Consider the following 19,159-nt stretch of genomic DNA (forward strand, 5'->3'; position numbering starts at 1 on the left):
TTATGAAAATTCGCTTAGCTATTCCATTTGCTTGTGATCAATGTGATGTACAGCCGCACACATTGTTATCTAGATCCAGAGAGGTGGAAGAGAGTCTCTGTCTTTTCACCTCCCTACTACTGCTAGATCTAACTATAACCAGTGGGCATAACTCAACTGAACAGCCCGAACGCGCGCTCCCACACAGTCTAGGAGCGCTCCGGTTCCAACGACACAACGTGGGTAGAACATCCCTATTGCATTTTAGAATAGCTTACTGCTCAAGAAGAGTATCGATCTAGATCTAGATCTAGAAACATTTTTACTATTGTCTATAAACCCTAATAGTTGAGGTACGGTAGAGCCTACCAGTATCACAAGAAGATGTTGCCCTTCTTTATACAAATTTTGAAGAATTTATTAATTTTTCATCACACTTCTTTGAATGGCAATTTTTTTCAATCGTTATCATTCTAGCACCCAATTTTCTTCACTTAGAAGCATAAAGTTCCAAAACCAAGGAATTTAATTCACATCTTGTAGTTGTACTGACATTTCCACCATGTTATGCTAGTTGTGCTAACAACAGTTATTTCTTCTGTTGATTGAATTTATTCAATATGATTACGAGTGCTCTGTATTGGCCATTGCCAAGAAGACTATTAAATAATGATACTGGTAGGTTCTATACAGCAAGACTAGACTTTGCCCAAACTGGTTGCCTATTAAAACAAGCTTATGACTATGTAATGTCTGGAACTGAACCAATAGCATTTAATAACACCAAGCAATCATGCATGCACGTGGACACTGACATGCACTGAATTCCTTCACATAATTATACACTCAGACTTGTGTACATTTTAGCATACGGGTCTGTCAAGTCTATATGGTGTTGTGGTCTGACATACTGCTGGTACAGTGTACTTGATACCCTGCTCGTGACATGTTCCATTAAATGAATCTAGCTGTGACAGTTTGTTTTTCAAAACAACCATACATGATAACAAACTGCAAAATTTTAAGAGTAATATGGCATTAATATTATGAGTTTTGCAGTTTTGTTTCATGTAAAAAGCTACTCCACCAAGCAACTATGAAATGACGAATACTGGTTTTTCCAACCTGTCTCAGAAATAATGATTTTGAAGAGATTTGAGGCAATATGATATGATGAAGTATTATCTAGTAATAATGCAGGCCACTTTAGACATGTTAGAATTTATATTAAGAAAAAAAAAGAAGAAAATTTTTAAGAAGATATTTAAAGGAGAATCTAGAAAAGAAATTTGGAACTTCTAATCCCCCAAAGCAATTTAAATAATTTATGATGTCAGAGAGTGATGCAAACTTGTGTTACAATTTTTTTATGTTGTGTATTGTTGTCAGAGGAGTAGCAGGTCAAAAAATAAAATGATGAATTCTGTTCATATCTCACATTTTTATGACAGATTGCACACTCCAGCCCTGACAAGAGGTCATCTCTACTCGTCCAAGTGGCACAGTGTAGTCTCATTCTCCAGACTTTTTTCACCATCAAATCCACCATGGCGGATGCACCTTTTTGCCCCGGGAACACCAGTATGTTGCCCATTTGGGTAGACAAGGGTTTGTCAAGATGCTTCATGGAAACCCTCATCTCATCAATCATGTTCTTCATTGTCGTCGTTTTGGGAGGAATCCAGGTAATCAAATCAGTCGCAGAGCTCTTGTACACAGGAGAGGATTAATGCATTATAGTTGTATGTCCTTTTAATTAGTTAGTGCAGTCTAGGGTGAAGACTAATGTATGACCATTTGGCACAAATATTCAAATGTGAATGACGTGCCTCTTAAACGCAACAACAACAACAACATCAACAACAACAAATATTGGAAGATTGAGGGTCCGGGTCCCTTCATGGTTGGGAAGCCAGTGCATTCAGATGAACTTGTTATCAATCAAAGGGAAAATCATGTTTATCAAGACAGAAAGTATGTCTAACATTGAAAATCATCAAAACTCTAAGGAAGAATAGTGATATGCAAGAGTTTCGTCTTGTGACCAGGGAGGTGTTACAGAGATGGAGTGGCAACTCTTCGTAATTCATGCAAACACATGTTTGGGTTCAAGGCGTTACAATGGGATGTCTAGCATTCCATTACGCTTTGAAGTCATGCTCAGCACCGCTCTAGTTGCAAGACGAAGTTCGGAGATGAAGAACGCATTTCACCTTTCGTTGAATTACAAGCTTTATTTCACGGCAAAATTTTATATGAAATACTCGAATTGATTTAGAATAGTTTAGGAAAGAATTCAATATTATTAACATGTATTTCTAGTTTCTTCGTAATTCGCAAATCGAAAGGAAATGAAAATTAGGCCCTCTTAAAAACGCAATTTTTTCATAATGCATACATTTCTGCATGTTAATTTTCTATCTTTTAATAAGGGATATTTTGATCTTTCAAATAAAGTACTCCGTTAGAGCGTGTTCCAGCGTGTTTTTAAACTATTTGCTGTTAAAATTGTGAGTTTTACACTGCATTTTGATTCGCTGCTCCAATTCAAGGTACACAAATTCATTGTTGCCATCACATTGAAAGAGAGAGCGAATTGCAGTAGGAGCAAATATTTCTAGATGTTAGAGCGCTAGTCCCGATTATTGATGGTCTCTTTTGTCAAAGCACATGGGTAACACCTGTAGTTGAACGCATAACTTCTCGGCGGTGCCGCGCATGACTTCAAAGGAGAGCTTTAGTTGCCTCTCCTTCTCTAGCACCTCCCTATTGTGACTAAATCATGACAGTGCTGTGTATGTCTGTGTTAGCGTGGATGGCAGCTGAATTCCCTTGACTGCTTGGGAAGGCGTTGTCACAGAGTTGCACAGGGAAGTGAAACTTTGTGACATAAACAATCCTCTCCTATGACAACAAAGCTTATGATGTCTCTTTAAAGCTTCTGACTCAGTGATCCTTAAAGTGAAAAGGTGATGTCCATAAAGAGATCAGAAAGAAACATGGAAACTGTGCATCTCACTAAAAACAAAACAATAGAATACAAAGCATTCTAGCTTTAGCCTTTTTTGTTGCATTATTTCAGTGTTGTCAGGATCATCTTTGGTTTAGTCATTTACATTTGATGTCATGAAAATGTAAATTGTATGAGTCGAAGTTTTTGTAATTTGACGAATGATAGGGTCATTGTTTACCGGTTCTCTGTGCATAAGTGAAGATTATAAAGCTATGTCTTTGCAATGCTTATCTTTCATGACTGAGATTTAATTACTCTTTGCACATTACACAATATATTGTTCTTCATTTTAATCATCATTTGATGAAATGTGTATGATTACAAATGAAATCAGAGAGGGTGATTCTAATACTTATATTCCTGTGTTTTGTTTCCTGGTCTTTTTATCAATGCCATTAGGTGTTGGTTTTCTGGAAGCGAGCAGTGAGTGTGGAGGCAAGGTTCCGGATGAACCCCAAATGGTTCCACTTTCAGATTGTCCTTACTACAGCCATGATCATCCAGTACGTTGTGAGAATAATCCTCTATGCTGTTCTTCATGTTCCGCTGAGTGGCGACATAGAACTCGGCACCTGTTTCTACATTGCAGCCTACATTGTCTCCATTTTTGTCATCTTTCTGGAACGCACTAAAGTCCTCTCGTCAAACCGTGTCAGGGGTCATGGCTTCATCCTGCTCATGTTTTGGACACTGGCTTTCCTCAATGAGAACCTAGCCTTCATCTCATGGGAGAGCCCCCACTACTGGTGGCGACATGAAGGCAGCTTTGAACAAGGCCTGCTGGGGCTTTGGGTGTGTCGTTATGTCCTCACCTTCCTCCTATTTGTGTTAGGTCTCAGAGCTCCAGGTCTTCCCAAGAAGAGCTACGTGCTGATCATTAATGACGACGCTCGGGAGATGGTGAGTGTGGCTTGCAGGGTCCTTGTGCCATCTTCATTCATGAGTAAATCATAATAGTGGTATGTCCTGCCCATGAAATACATGTTCATGTTAAATCTTTTGTCCCATTCCTTTATAAGGGATCTTGATTTATAAGAAAATGACAATGGCAAACAAGTTGTAGATTTATGATTTGCAGTTGAAATAATGCAGAGCTAGATCATACTATCTTTATTCAAATTCATGAAATTCTTCCGTCGAGATGTTTTCATTGCAACTGATTGACAAATCAGATTGACAAATATACGTTGAGGTAAGCCAATTTGTCTTTCAGTTGCAATAGATGGTCTTTGTAGAATCAATAGAAGTTGTTATTCCTTGTACTTCTGTGACAGGTACTAGCTCACCTAGATTTCTGTTGATTGTCATTTGTTCCACCGAAGCCAAACTGTGATTTTTCAAATATGTCAACTTGTGATATACAGGGCCTCCAAGCTTTCCTTTCAACCCTTTCTTACCTGTGTAGACCAATGAACCAGCGTCCAGTGGGCCTGAAAATCCCTCCACCTGGGCCAACGTGTGGTCCAAAGTGCGTATGATCTGGCCCTATGTCTGGCCCAAGGGTAACTGCCTCATGCAGCTACGAGTCTTGGTCTGCTTCATGATTCTTGTAGCTGGCCGTGTCATCAATGTCTTTGTACCCATCCTAAACAAAGAGATAGGTATGTATCAGAGCTGGTGTTATCTTGTAGTGCTTAGATCCATCAGTTTGTGGTAGAAGTAATCTACCCCATTAGCAAAGCTCTCTCTTTCTCAAAATGAAAATATATGAATTCATTTCTGTATAATTTCATCACTTCTGATGTATTTGAATAAATAGATTTGTCTAATTTATTTGCCCATTGCAATGTTCCATAATTTTGCACTAGACAAATTGTAATGTGATGAAAAGGCTTTGCCTCCACTATTTTTACTCTAGGAACCAATCTGGAAGTGTTTAGTCTCTTGCAGTTGAAGGAGTTGTACAAATTATGTGGAATTCCCTTAGACAGTATGCCCGTCTACTCTTCAAATTAAACCCAACACTATGATAGATTTTTAATTCATGAGAAGAAATACTAGTCAGTTGTTTTGTGCTTTTTGTTATTAAACTAAAAAGAAATCTTTCAGCATTGCCGATGCATGGATAGGAGATAGGCATGGCGAGCAATTATTCAATCCTTGGAAGAGAATAGGGACTGACGTATTTATCATTCAGTAGGATAGATGTGGAGATGTGTCTTTCATCAGTATTGTAAGATACAGTCATACAGATGTAATTCACATGTCTAAAGGCCCTTGTGCTGATGTGCTGTGCTGTGGCTCAATGTACGTGTGATTTTCAGTTCAAAGTTTACCGGCTGCCTGGTTAGTTACCTAAAAGCCATCTCTTGCCGTTAAGTGCACAAACTCTTGCTACAAGTGGGTGATAGCATGTTTACAGTGACTATCGTCAGTAAGGCAACACGCGCCAGAAAAAATTAACACAGAGCTCTCAACAAATGACATTGAAAATTCTCTGGATCTGTTCTGTGATATAAGCTGACTAAACATAGACAAGAGAGCCATAAGTGTACCCGAATTCCCAGGATAATGTTACCTTGTGACTATAGTAATCTCTTCCCCTCTGTCAAATGCAACATTGGCCTAGTGTTTCTCTGAATTCCTCTCATATTTCAGTTGATGCGTTGTCTGCAACCGGTCCTGGAATGCCAAAAATGCCCCTGAACTTCATCTTATACTATGTTGCCTGCAAACTTCTGCAGGGTGGAGGTTTTGGTAAGATTTCACTCAAACTAAGTTTCCTCATCAAGTCATTGAAGACAAGAGAGACTGGCTTAACATATTGTATTTGCTTGATTAAAAAGATTCTTTGTAATGCTTGTTCATGTGGATGAGCAAACATAATAAATTTCAAAAGATTTACTAGGAAGGCCAAAATGACCATTTTTGTCCTGATTTCTGTACGGACTGGTTTGATTATTATTGATAGTGAAATCAGTTGTTGAATTATGTTTCTTCTTTGCAAGTTTCTAGTCTAAATCATAACTAAGTAAATAATTCATGAATATTAATTTTACCATTTACTTGATTGATAAAAGTGAATTGCGTCTTCAAGATTTTAAATCAAATGTTCACGGTTTCTTTTTGTAAAAGCAGAACCTAGAATCTTAGTTGCAGGATCTTTTACGTGAAATGTTTTTTGACATTTCTAGTGCCCGGAAAATTTGTCTTTGACAAATCTGAATCATTTGTTCAGTTGAAGTATTTTGAAGGAGAAAAAAAAAAGTATATATAGATACGTGTGCACATATATGGAAATAATGCGTTTGTTAGAATTGATGATTCGATGTTTTTGCAAATGTCTGTCATATATCACAGGGAGCCTGGGTCTCCTCAGCAACATGCGATCGTTGCTGTGGATACGAGTCCAGCAGTTCACTACCAAGGGTATTATGGTGCGGCTATTTGAACACCTCCACAAGTAAGCATGTGAAGATGGTCTGAAAACGGAGCAGAGCCTTCTTCTAGAAAATACTGTAAAGCAAGAAATATTCATGACATGACAGGGAATAATTTTCCTGGTATCGCATCGCAGTTCGCTATACACATTTTTATACTACTGCTACACAAACTAACTTTTGTGAAGCAGTTTTCTTCCATACAAGTGTACAGAATACCATTTAAAATATTATTCATCAGCTGAAATTGCTAATCAAATTTAAGTTGGAAAATTATTCCCTGCATGAAATTTTTCATGAATTGGAGCCAGCTGCCTTTTTTGGGGGGCACGAAATTTTCATGAATTGCCACTGGCATCCAATGCAATGTAGTTTAGACAAGAACTTTCTTGTGAATTTTAATTTCGCGAATCTAGGCTTTTGCAAAATTCGCGAAATCAATATGCACATGAACACTTCTGATTTTACAGTAAATCATTCCCACATACCCACTCTGTCTTGAAAGAAGAGAAATGCACCTAATATAGGAAAATTTTGAGTTTTGATGTGTAGATAATTATTTTGGTATATTTACATGCTGGTATATGAAAGTGATTCATTTGTCAGCCAGTGGATAACATAGACACAGGTGCTGAATACTATCTATATATATTATCCTTTGCTTTTGTTTGCAGTGTACAAGTTTAGTGGCACAACTTTGAATATTTCAGTCTTGAAAGAACCGTCAGGTGAAGAAGGTTTCTGGGCATATGATTAAAGTTTTTTTTTTTCCTTATATTGGTTTTGAGTGATAGTTGTGCTGTTATTCCTCTTTTTTTTTTTCCACCGTAGTCTTTCCTTGAGATGGCATCTGAACCGAAAGACTGGCGAGGTTCTGCGTATGATGGACAGAGGAACGACTAGCATCAACAGTTTACTTAGGTGAGGCAAAGCACGGAAATACAGTACAGTGGACTCCCATTATAACAAAGTCCTCAGGACTGACAATTTTCTTTCGTCATATCCAAATTTTGTTATGACCGAACAAATAAACAATAGAAATACATAGAGTGGATAACGTTGCGGTCTGAATTTTTACTTTATTGTAACCAAATTTTCGTTATAACCGTGTTTGTTATAACGGGAGTGCACTGTAGCTGAAATATGTACTTAGCACTATAAATGTAAACCAAAGATATTACTTAGCCCGGTTTTATCTCTGATATCCATGTAAGCACACACACTGCTGAAGAATCTTGGCTGGAGTGTGAGCTTTAGTGTAATATATTTGCTGATGGGCAATTCTATTCTAGCAGGCTTGTGCTGGTCATGGCTTTTAAATGTACCCCTGTGAAAGGCAAGTGGAAATCAATTCAATCGACCCAACATTTTTTCAATATGCTATCATCAGGTTGTTAAAGGGTATGTACAGTTCTGGTTGAGGTGAGGATTTAGCTTTGAACGTTTTGCGAGATATTCAGAAACCACTCTATAAGATGTCAAAGAGCATGCAATTCTAAGGGGTATCAAAAGTTTATTTGATGAAAATCAGTTTTGAAATAGCTGAGATATCCAAAAACAAGGTGAAACAAAGAGATCGTAATAAAAGGCGTGGCCTGTCGTCTTTTATTATTATCACTTTTTTGGATATCTCAGCCATTTGAAAACCAATTTTCATCAAATAAATGTTGAATCCTTCTTAAAATTACATGCTCTTTCATATTTCATAAGAGGTTTCTCATTATCTCACTTAGAAATGTTCAAAACATGAATTCCCACCTCAACCAGTACTGTACAGTCCCTTTAACTTAATAGAGAGCAGAATGTTTGCAGGAATAAATGCCTCAAACCCACTTTTCAGACTTTTAGCAATTCAGATGCATTGAAATTTTCACAGTTTGATGTACTTCTGACTCTTTTCCAGTAATCAAATTCATGAAATTCTTCTGTCGAGATGTTTTCACTACAACTGATTGACAAATTGCCCCAATGTTGCAATGAAAACATCTCGACGGAAGAATTTAATGAATTTGAATTATGCAGTACCCGCTGCATGCTATAAGGATTAGAACCAACACTTGCTGTTGGGCAGAAGCTCGGTGGTTCGAATCCTTCTCGAGTATGTACGTCCATGAAAACACTGATCAATTTTATTAAATAGTGCTTGTTTATGTCAATGTAGGGCAATTTGTCAATCAGCTGGAATTTTTTCCATTAAGTTTCAGATTTTTCCAGATATTTTTTCTGCAAGTACTGTCTCACCCATGTACTGTATACGCCATATATTTCGCGAGTCTAAATTTTCGCGAATCGGGAATTCCCAACAATTTCGCGAGTGGTTAAATTCGCGATTGTGGAGTCCTGCACTGACCAGAGAAATGTACACGCGTACGTCACATCCACATCGGGATCAGAGTCAATATTTTTGCGCATTTTTAATTTCGCGAATAGCAACAGACTCGCGAAATTCGCGAAAATAAAAACCTCGCGAAATATTCGGCGTATACAGTATATGACACCGATGGCACTTGTGAAATAAGAATGCTTTGTCTGCATATTTTGTTTGTGTCTATGTCTATGACAATGACGACTTCGGAGATGTTATCTGTGGTTTTTATTTTTTCCGTTGCCTAGTTACATCGTCTTCAACATCCTGCCCACCATAGCTGACATCACCATCGCTGTGGTATACTTCATCACAGCTTTCAATGCTTGGTTTGGTCTCATTGTCTTCGTCGCCATGGCTTTCTACATCTGTAAGTACTAATGAATGTATTCACAGCATCTCTGCACAGATTAAGAGCTATCTGTTGTACATGAATACAATAATTCAGACGGCCCATTGATTACAACTGCAAAATGGTGGCATAGAGGCTGAAATCCATCACAGTCATATCTTTTTGTTGGTATATATAGTCATAAGATTAATGAAAGAAAGAGCAGTACTTAACATCTCAAATCAAAGTATTTTATACCTATTAAAATTGATCCACTAATATGAAGAGACATCTATGAACATACTCCCAGTCACAGATACACATGTGCACCTGTAAATATTGTTGCACATCATGTATACTGTAAAAAATGATATATTCACGGCATGAAATTTTCGTGAATTAGAGCCGACGACCTTAATCGTGGCATGAAATTTTTGGGAATCGCCACTGGCATTCAATGCATATAGTGTAGACAAGACCTTATGTGTGCAGTTTAATTTCGGGAATCTTGGCGCTTGTAGAATACCACTGGCATTGTATCCAAATAGGTTGCTAGTACTTATAGAGTTGATCCTGTCAGTTCTGCAAGGCATCTGTCAGTTATATATTTATTCCCTTCAAGCATTGATCCAAGGCTGCAATACATTGTCATTGTCTAAAGGAGCTGCATAATCATGCGTATTTCCATTCAACTTCATGATTTCTATCATGCATTGCACTATTGTGTATAGTATGATCATTCCATTGAAATATGATAAGATAAATATCATGGTTTCTGTTACAGTTGCCACTGTTGCTGTGACGGAATGGAGGACCAAATTTCGCCGAGAGATGAATCTGAAGGACAATAAGATGAAACAGAAGGCGGTGGATTCACTCCTAAACTTTGAAACTGTGAGTCCTCAATTTACTGTTTATCATTAATACTTTCCTTATTGGAACTCTACTAGCAAAATAGTCAGTCTGTAGGAATGATCATTCCTTGCTTCCAGTGAGTTAACCCTATTCTAACTGGGGGGGGGGGGGGGGGGGTGGTCAAATTGACCCCCGCCCCTCGACGTTTCGCGCCACGATTCCGCAACGCGTAAATATTTTGCCGCGTCGTTTCATGACTTTTTTCATTAAAGTCTCCCGCATATTTTGAGACCAAATTTGCGACGTCCGGGTACACCGTTCTGAAGTTATGCAATGTTTTGCATATGCATGTCAACCCGAAAACCGCTCGAATTCATGATTTCATGTGCAAATCCAATGCAAACTGTGTTTTTTTGTTTAACTGATATAAATTAGATTATTTCAACTTTTAACCATTGAAATAAATCAATTCTAATGCAGATAAGCTTGAAAAAGTGCCTCCAACAAATTTTGGAAAAAAAACATTAGAAAGCAAAAGATCGAAAAAACAATAGAATACATAAGAAATTAACAAAACAATAAAAAACAAAAGAAAATGATTTTGTTTGCGCCATTTTTTTACAAGAAAATTGTTTGATGTGTCTTGAGGAACTCTGACACAAAAATTTAACAATCCTTCAGTCTTTTTTATGGAGTTATAGGTGAAAATATGATTTCATGCATTAATTTGCATAATTAATTCATTAAAAAATATGAAATCAACATTTTTCTATTGTATGACCATGTAATCTTGTAGTTGACATCCGGCTCTATGTTCAGGCAAAATTTTGCGGCGATTGCACGATCGGCGGCCGAGATCTGAAGGGGGGGGGTCAAATTGACCCCCCCCCCCCCAGTAAAAACTTGGTCTCAAATAGCCCAGTTAGAATATGGTTAATCTGTGCAGAAAAATAGATGTAATCAAACATCAAACATACTTCGGAAAGTCAAACCCAAGTCAGGTATCAGCCGATTAGAATTGAGCATTCAGAGACTTACGTTGGATTTTCGGACTCTTATGTTTGGTCTCAGCTCTCTATGCAACAGGGACCAGGCCCCATTTACTGTTCATTTTCACTCTTCAAAGATTATTTATCATCCAATTCCTGTCATTCCAAGTTGTTTCCTAAACAACTGTGCAACTCTAGGTCATGTGAAAGAGGAGTAGGCCATTGCTGTTACAAATTGATGTACTTTGAATGTGCTTTGTCTTTGAATGTGGTATCGACGACATATTTTGATGGAGTATGATGGTAAGTAAGTAAACATCATAATATATGTTGGATACAATATACCAGTAGATCACCATACACTAACAGCTTGCAATAATTACCTCAGTGCTGCTAGTCCCATAGTTTGCCATTTGCTAATTTGAAATTACAATATCAACATTAATAACCACTGGTAATATTTCTAATGAAGATAAAGATTGGAAACTAAAGCAGAGAGCTCCAGACTCTGTAGTGCATGCAGGCATAATTGTGAGACAACATGAAACTTTCTTTTACCATGCATTGTTAGGTCACCTGGAATATATTGCTGTGTTGAAGTTTTTGTAAATTTTGTGCTCTGCTGAACCATTTTGTAAATAATGGCAGCAAACGTTTGTAGAAATGTTTGTGGTCCAAAAATGCATTCATCTGCTGAGTAGATTGTATATAGGGTATAGAAGCAAAGTTTGTTATATGGACACAGTGAGAAAAATTAATCTTGTAAGCATTCCCTCATTTAGACACTGTCATTATGAGTGTGTCATGTGATCACTTAATCTATGCAATTCTACATCACAACCAAAAATACCATTTGGAGGGATTCCTACAGGCCATGTCTTGTAATTGTGTTTTATGACTATAAAATAAACTGCATTTGGGAATAGGAGCTCATTATACTTTTTGTCTCTCTTTACACTAAAAAGAAGGTCTAATATCTATAACTCAACTGTTTTGAATGCTTTTTTCTTCATCCATCATTGACAGAAAATATATTCTTTTTTTCATATTGCACAGGTGAAATATTACAACAATGAACTCTTTGAAGTCAACATGTACAACGAGGCAATCGTGAGCTATCAGGTAAACTCATTAGCTATTCTCTTTCAGCGATGCAAGCCCTTCATTTCAAAGAATCAAGTGGAATTCTTTATCGAAGCATTGCCAGGGAGAATCACCTTGAGAATGGATTAGTTAATGATTAGTAGGCATAATGGTATCTTCCAGTCATGGTGTCAGGTGACCAGTCACATGAGTCATGGGAAAATGTTGGCACGTCTCCATCAGAAAACATTGGCAAGTCGTTAAGCTCTACTCGAAATTAGCTTAGTGTGAGAATTTTGGCTTTGAGATACAATGTAGTAGATGGGTCACATTGATTATGATGATGTATACCAAGTAGTCCATCCAGATGTTATAAGCCTAAAAAAGAGATTATTAACTCTTTATGTGCCACGTTTGCACGTCCGACTCAGTCGACGGCGTGCCAACTTCGCATATTCTGCTCAACACACAAAGCCGCCAAAACCGATCGATAAATCGCTAATCCCGTGGTACAATGACAGCGTTTCTTGCGCTTTTGTTCCTCTCACATACGGCTTGCATTCAATGTGGTGATTGATTATCAAGCAGTGTTCCCAGCTACAATTGCTCGTACATTCTAAGTTTCTGTCACGGTTTTATGTGCAAAAGTCATACCCTTACAGTAATGTAGCAGCTGGCCATTCAAAAGAAAAATTGAAAATAGATTTGTCATACAATTTATATCGAAGCAAAGTTTGTCATTCCTCTTTGACTTTGCTCACTATTATGTCCAGCTTAACAGAATTTTGTAGAAGTTATACAAATCGGAAAAACAGAATTCTTTCTCAAAGCATGACTACCTCCGTGTCTCAGAATAATGTGGCACACAGGGGGGTTTCCACCATGGCACATGAAGAGTTCATCATCTGTGCTAGATACAATGTAGTAGTATTTTGTGAATGGAATTGCCCATTTTGTATCAGTGGGATGGAGTAATGGCAGAATATGTAAGACTAAAGATTTTGTTCCCGCCCCTTTTAGATTGAAATCCTTTATGAAAATATCCAGCTTTTCATATCCCTAGGTTGATTGTAAATCCATGGAGAAAACATAATCATCTCTGCATCCGATGTTGTTCAGTGAGATTCTCATCTCCAAACTAAAGTGAGATCCCGTGTGTCTTTTCTGCCCACAGGTGAGTGAGTGGAAGTCGACGGCGTCTCTCTCACTGCTGAACTCGGCCCAGAATCTTGTGATCAACGCAGGACTTCTTGTTGGTTGTTTGCTGTGTGCACACCTTGTTACAGAACATGAACTCACTGTAAGTGGCAAATAGCCAGCCCATCTCCGCAGGCTTCCTTATCGAGCACAAGAACAAATCAAACATACCATGGTACTACTGTAAAAGCAGAAATTTTAGCTTGCATGTACTTTTGCAAGTTTCACGAGGAGCCGAGATTCACAAAAGTAAATGCACATGAAAGTTTTTAGGTACACAATTGTGCATTACATCTCAGGTCAGTCTGAGCACTCTCAAAGTCAACTAGTAAGCATACTTTTAGGGTGTCGAGTACTCTTTTCTTCTTCTTTTTTTTACGCACTTGGCTTTATTCTTTATTCCGTGTCGACCAGCAGTGTGTGTTCAATAAATCCCTGTATCACTTGTACATGATGTATATTTATAATTCTATCATGGTTAGTGGTTCTTGAATGTGGCTCCAATTTGCAAAAGTTTCATCCAGCGAATGCTTCTGGTTTTACAATATGTTGGTAAAATCATCTCACTAAAATTTGATCCATCTTTAGGCTTCGTCATGGGTTTTTTCAAATGATCGTGGATGAAAAGGACACACTGCAATATTGTTCTCGGGGATTCCCTGTAAATATGTTTTGAGTATCGATAATTAGGGTGACTGAAGTGTTTTGTTTTGTTTTGTTAATTTATTAACACTAGCATACATCTCTTTTTAATACAAATTCATATGGGAATGCAAAAATTATGATCACTTTGTATTCATGACAAAGCTGTGTATAAATAGAAAATAGAAACATGTTATTTTCACTCCCTGTTTTCTGAACCTTTTTACCACCAGGCTGGGGATTATGTGCTCTTTTCATCGTACATCATGCAGCTGTACAGCCCTCTCAACTTCTTTGGAACATACTACAGGTGAGTGAATAAACTTTATAATTATGCCATTGGATAGTGGCATGGGAGCAAAGGATTTCAAGCAACCTCTCTCTCTCTACCTATCTGTCCATCCGTCTATCTATCTATCTATCTATCTATCTATCCATCCATCCATCCATCCATCCATCCATCCATCCATCCATCCATCCATCTATCTATCTATTTATCTATCTATCTATCTCTATATACCTAGCCATCCGTTTATCTGCTGAGTATCTGTGTCATGAAGAAACTCTTGCATCACTTAAGCTCAGTCTAACATGTAACATGCTGCTGTCAAAATTTAATGTTAATGTAAGAAAATACATTTTCACATTTGTGTACAGAGGAAATATGAGAAGTACATAACGACATGTTTTTCATAATGATTGAGATTTTGTTGTGATGTTTTCAACTAAACATTATGGCCAGGTCAGAGACAGAGACTGTTTTATTTGAAATGCACATTTTTCAATCATTATTTTTATATTTGTTTGTGTTTGTTTTTTCTATTGGTCAGGATGATCCAACAAGCCTTCATAGACATGGAGAACATGATTGATTTATTGGAGGAGAAGAAAGATGTAAGTTAAGTTCCAGTTCTATTTTCACAGTGATAAGAATGCCTTTGTTTCAGGGACTTCAAGTTATTGCGACTTAGCTCTTACAACTTAATTTGTTTTAGTCCATGTCATTTGCATTTATGGTGAGGGTCATTTTGAACAATATGTTTTTCATTGTTGTGGAATAACTTTTGCCACAAGCTTTAAAAATGGTATAAAATGTTGCAGTCTCGGCAGAATCTTCAACAGTATTGTTGCAGCTTTGAGTCTTCACCAATTGTTGCAGATATGAGTCTTCAAGTCATTTTTGGCAAAATGCGACGTTCACATATCACTTGTGGCCTGACAAAATCTTGTACATGTATGTAAAATATGTCAAATGTTCAGGAGAATGAAAAAACATGGCTGCCAAGGCATTATGATAAATGTGATTGCCTTTCCTTTGACTTGTCACAATGGCTTCATTTCTGATGGAATACAACTAGGACGTGGGCAGGATATCACTTAACTGATTATCTGACAATTAATCTAAAAAAAGAAGTGATTTTCACCAAAATTTGAGGTACAAGGTCTTGTCACCCCATTGATGTTATGTCTCTGTTGATGTCCTATACAAGGCTGATTGAAAAACATGGTAATGTTTCATAAAATGGTTATCAAGTCTTTAATTTTATGGAAGCCATTAGAATTTTATAACCCAAACAGCTGTATGATATTTAAAGGATATGGAATCAGAAGAGAAAAGATGTGTTGAGTGGTAGAAGGTTTACAGTGCACCATGTATTCTTTTTGTGGTACAGTTCAGCCAGCGATCAAGTTCCCCCTAGATCGCGATCACGGGCGATCAGTGATCGCATACGCGATATGTTGCAATCAATTGATTGTATGCCGAATTGCATACAATCAATGATCGCGTATGTGATCACTGATCGCCCGTGATCGCGATCTAGGGGGAACTTGATCGCTGGCTGAACTGTATGTACCGGTATGTGGCCCTGACCACATGCATACCCAAGAAAGAATGGTCAGGGCCACATACAAAAATGTACATATCCTAGAAAGAATATATGGTGCACTGTTAACCCGTTGAGGACGAGTCTCGTGTATTACTGGCAAGCGTCTATGGGAAATGCGTGTTGTAGCAAAATCAGTCTGTCCTCAATGGGTTAAGCCTTCTATCACTCACCATTCTACTGCCACAAAACCTTCAAAAATTTCAAAAGATGCATCTTCATGTATATGTTGATTGATAATACGATGAAGATCAAATATCATTGAAAAACAATAAGTGCATTTCCTTAGCATATTTACATGTTTTCATGAACCTGTGAGCAACTTCTTATGTACACTGAGTGAAATGACAATGTCTTCATACATGTAAACTTGCCAAGTTTTACTAGTTATAGGTTTCATATAATATAGTAAAATGCTACATTCACACCATGTTGGCGGTGGCTGTTTGCCCGAAACGTAGTGTGCCGTTGGTAGATGGGATATTCTCTCCTGTTTCCCCTCCTTATTCTAGTATTGTTCGTTCCAGTCCTCGCTGTGGTGAATATGTGGCTATCAAAGGCCATTCTTGTGGTGTCTGGTCAGGCTAGACTATGCAATATTTTCTGTTGCGTCCCACTACGGACCGCCTCCAAGTTTTGTTACGGCCTGTTATATGCTGTCTCGCTTTGCTATGTTCTCCATGTTTTATTACAGTCTACAAGGTTTCTCATTAGCACGGGGACTGCCTTGGCAAATTTTTTGACAGTTTAAAAATCTGACACGGCAATCACGCCCTGTCACATTTGCCCATCCTGTCCCATGGCGTTGTCACACATCCATTCCGTTCTGTCCATGATGGCCTGAAATGTGACCGCTGTGGCCACTGGGAACATTGTGTACACGCAGCATGACCAGTTACAGCAGACTAAAACTAATCAAAGGCAATACCTTAGTGTCCAAGGTTACCTTTCCTTTCAATTCTCTCTTGTTTGATGCCAGATTGCAGATGACCCCAAAGCGAGGGATTTGGTTGTACGTCAGGGTCGAATTGAGTTTAAGAATGTGAGCTTCTACTATAACGAACAGTAAGTACCCTGTAGCTGTCTTACCCTCATCACTGCCATTATCAGTTAGTAACCTTCTTGTGTACAATGTTAGTCGCAAGTTAAGATTGTAAGCCTAAGATTGTGTACATGGATATTTCTCAACTTGCCATCATCGTATTAAAAAAAAAAAAAAATTATTTGTATATGATTAAGATATTCTTTGATCGGAATTTCAAGCTGTATTCTGAAATGATCGGAAAATGTTCTCATGAAAATGCTATCACATAATGTGCTTTTACATACATACAGTCAACCTTGCCTAGAAGTCAAATCTATTTGGACTGAAGAAATAGCTTCAACATAGAGAAAATTCAACAGGGATTAAGATTGATAGAATATAAAGAGAAGAGGACTTGAAAAGACCTTTGACTTAGGCGATTATTTGCCTTATCCGAGGTTGACTTAAGCAAGGTTTACTATAGTTAATTGTTTAACTGGCAAGCACTATTAGTATATTGGCATGTCCACATTACTAAAGTATGAGGAGCTATAAATCCTCTACAGTTTCACCTTCTAGAGTAAGCAAAGCAATGTAACACTTTGCAGTATCCTGAACACCTTGCAGGGAGGAAGAAAAAACAAACAAACCAACAAACCAACACTGTTGTGTACAAACTTCCCATTTAATGATTGTGATAGGACAAACTTGTATGTTATTACACACATATGTACAAACTTAGGAACTGTTTTCAGTGGAAATCAAGAATAGAGAGAGAAAAAGCTGAGAATACAACAATATGCAGGGTTCTGTGTAAAAAAAAAAAAAAAAAAATATGTGATAAAATTCTTCCCCTTCACTATCACAATTACAAGTACTTCACATCACATTGTGTATCTCTGAATAAAGATAGCATGAATGATACAGATGAAGTATAAATAAGAGAAAAAAAATGTTTGCCACTTTTATTTCCAACATTACAGTGTACGTATGAAAATTGATCATTGTAGTAATGCATTATATTTTCTACTTTAAACCAATGTAATAAGTTTTGTGTGCAAGTAAAGTCATTAATTTTCACCTTGTCTTCTGTTTTCCCTGCACTGTGCAGGAAACCCATTTTACGTAATGTATCCTTCAATGTGGAGCCAGGCCAGGTCGTTGCTATTGTAAGTGTAAAATGGCTTTAAATTTTGTTTTGTTTTGTCTTTTTCTTGATCCATCAATGTTGTGTTGAATGCTGTGTGTTTTATGGTATAGTGTGTATCCTTGAAATGTTCATTTTTAGCTCATTTGTCACGATATTTTGTGAGACATTCCAATCTTCCAGGAAGAGAATGACAAAGACAGATGAAGGAAACTGAGAATTCTTTCTGTTCTTGTACAGTTGTAATACTTGGTACTCAAATGTCAAATTGGTGTCTCAATCTACAAACCAATTAAAACTTGTCTCACATTGGTCCTATAGTATGTGAAATTCCTCTTTCATTCAAACTTTTGTTTCAAAGAGTGAAATGCCCAAATGATTTATGATGAGACAGACTTCCTTTCTCAATGCAGTGTACTTCAATATTTGTGAACAAGAAAACTGTGTTAGTTTTGATTTGTATCCCTCATTTCACAGCTGTTAGATCCCCAAACAAATGTTTCAAGCTGCATGGCTGATCTCAATGTGTGCCCTGATTTAAAACTTTAACATCCTCACTTCACTAACCAGAATATTGATATTTTGCTTTGATTCTGACAGGTTGGTCCTTCTGGGGCGGGGAAGAGCACCATTATCCGACTTCTCTTCAGGTTCTATGACCTCCAGGCAGGGAGCATCAAGATTGATGGCCAAGACATCTCCAAGGTGTGTGATTGCCTCCCAGTAAACCACCTCTGCTTTTACTCACTGTTGTTTTAACCCTTTGAGGATGGACTGATTTTGTTACAACACGTATTACCCATAGACACCTGCCTGAGTATACTCGGGACTCGTCTTCAATGGGTTAAGCAGGAGAGGTTCATCCCATTGGTGTCAACAGTCTGAAATGAATCACTGGTGTGCCAGGAAAACAAAATTGACTTACAAGTTTGTCATGAGAGACTTTAAAGGCACATGGTCCCGATGGTTTAGTCAAATGCGTACGCGGGCGCATGGCGCAAGTTTCCTATAGAGACCTATGCTATTGACTCCTCTTTAGCGCTTATGATGTGACCCACTTCCCCGAGTCCAAAGAAGTCCAATCTACTGTAGTAAATGGTCCGATCACAGTTCGGCTCATGATTCGGCTGAGGGGAATGACAGCTTTAGCAAACTTCTTTTGTGATGTCATGATAAGAAGCACATATGCACGCACCCTGACATTACTACAGACTGCGTGATGCGCAGAGAAGGCAATGAAGGCAACGTTACTTAGCAACACCTACGCG

The 19,159-nt window shown here is 37.8% G+C and overlaps 1 protein-coding gene across 1 annotated transcript in view; it reads left to right on the forward strand.

Annotated features, from left to right (window-relative positions):
* The first annotated feature begins 1,449 nt into the window (after positions 1 to 1,449).
* Positions 1,450 to 19,159, forward strand: part of LOC140243864 (ATP-binding cassette sub-family B member 6-like) — a 28,132-nt gene continuing 10,422 nt past the window's right edge. The window contains exons 1-15 of the mRNA XM_072323537.1: positions 1,450 to 1,664; positions 3,392 to 3,892; positions 4,398 to 4,593; positions 5,591 to 5,689; positions 6,293 to 6,395; positions 7,204 to 7,293; positions 8,986 to 9,107; positions 9,853 to 9,962; positions 11,969 to 12,034; positions 13,170 to 13,295; positions 14,068 to 14,144; positions 14,665 to 14,728; positions 16,700 to 16,785; positions 17,856 to 17,913; positions 18,492 to 18,596. Of these exons, the coding sequence (XP_072179638.1) occupies positions 1,527 to 1,664; positions 3,392 to 3,892; positions 4,398 to 4,593; positions 5,591 to 5,689; positions 6,293 to 6,395; positions 7,204 to 7,293; positions 8,986 to 9,107; positions 9,853 to 9,962; positions 11,969 to 12,034; positions 13,170 to 13,295; positions 14,068 to 14,144; positions 14,665 to 14,728; positions 16,700 to 16,785; positions 17,856 to 17,913; positions 18,492 to 18,596 (1,941 nt within the window). The 5' untranslated portion in view covers positions 1,450 to 1,526. The remainder of the gene's footprint in view (positions 1,665 to 3,391; positions 3,893 to 4,397; positions 4,594 to 5,590; positions 5,690 to 6,292; positions 6,396 to 7,203; positions 7,294 to 8,985; positions 9,108 to 9,852; positions 9,963 to 11,968; positions 12,035 to 13,169; positions 13,296 to 14,067; positions 14,145 to 14,664; positions 14,729 to 16,699; positions 16,786 to 17,855; positions 17,914 to 18,491; positions 18,597 to 19,159) is intronic.

This window comes from Diadema setosum, chromosome 20 (genome assembly GCF_964275005.1).
Source record: "Diadema setosum chromosome 20, eeDiaSeto1, whole genome shotgun sequence".
Classification (NCBI taxonomy): domain Eukaryota; kingdom Metazoa; phylum Echinodermata; class Echinoidea; order Diadematoida; family Diadematidae; genus Diadema; species Diadema setosum.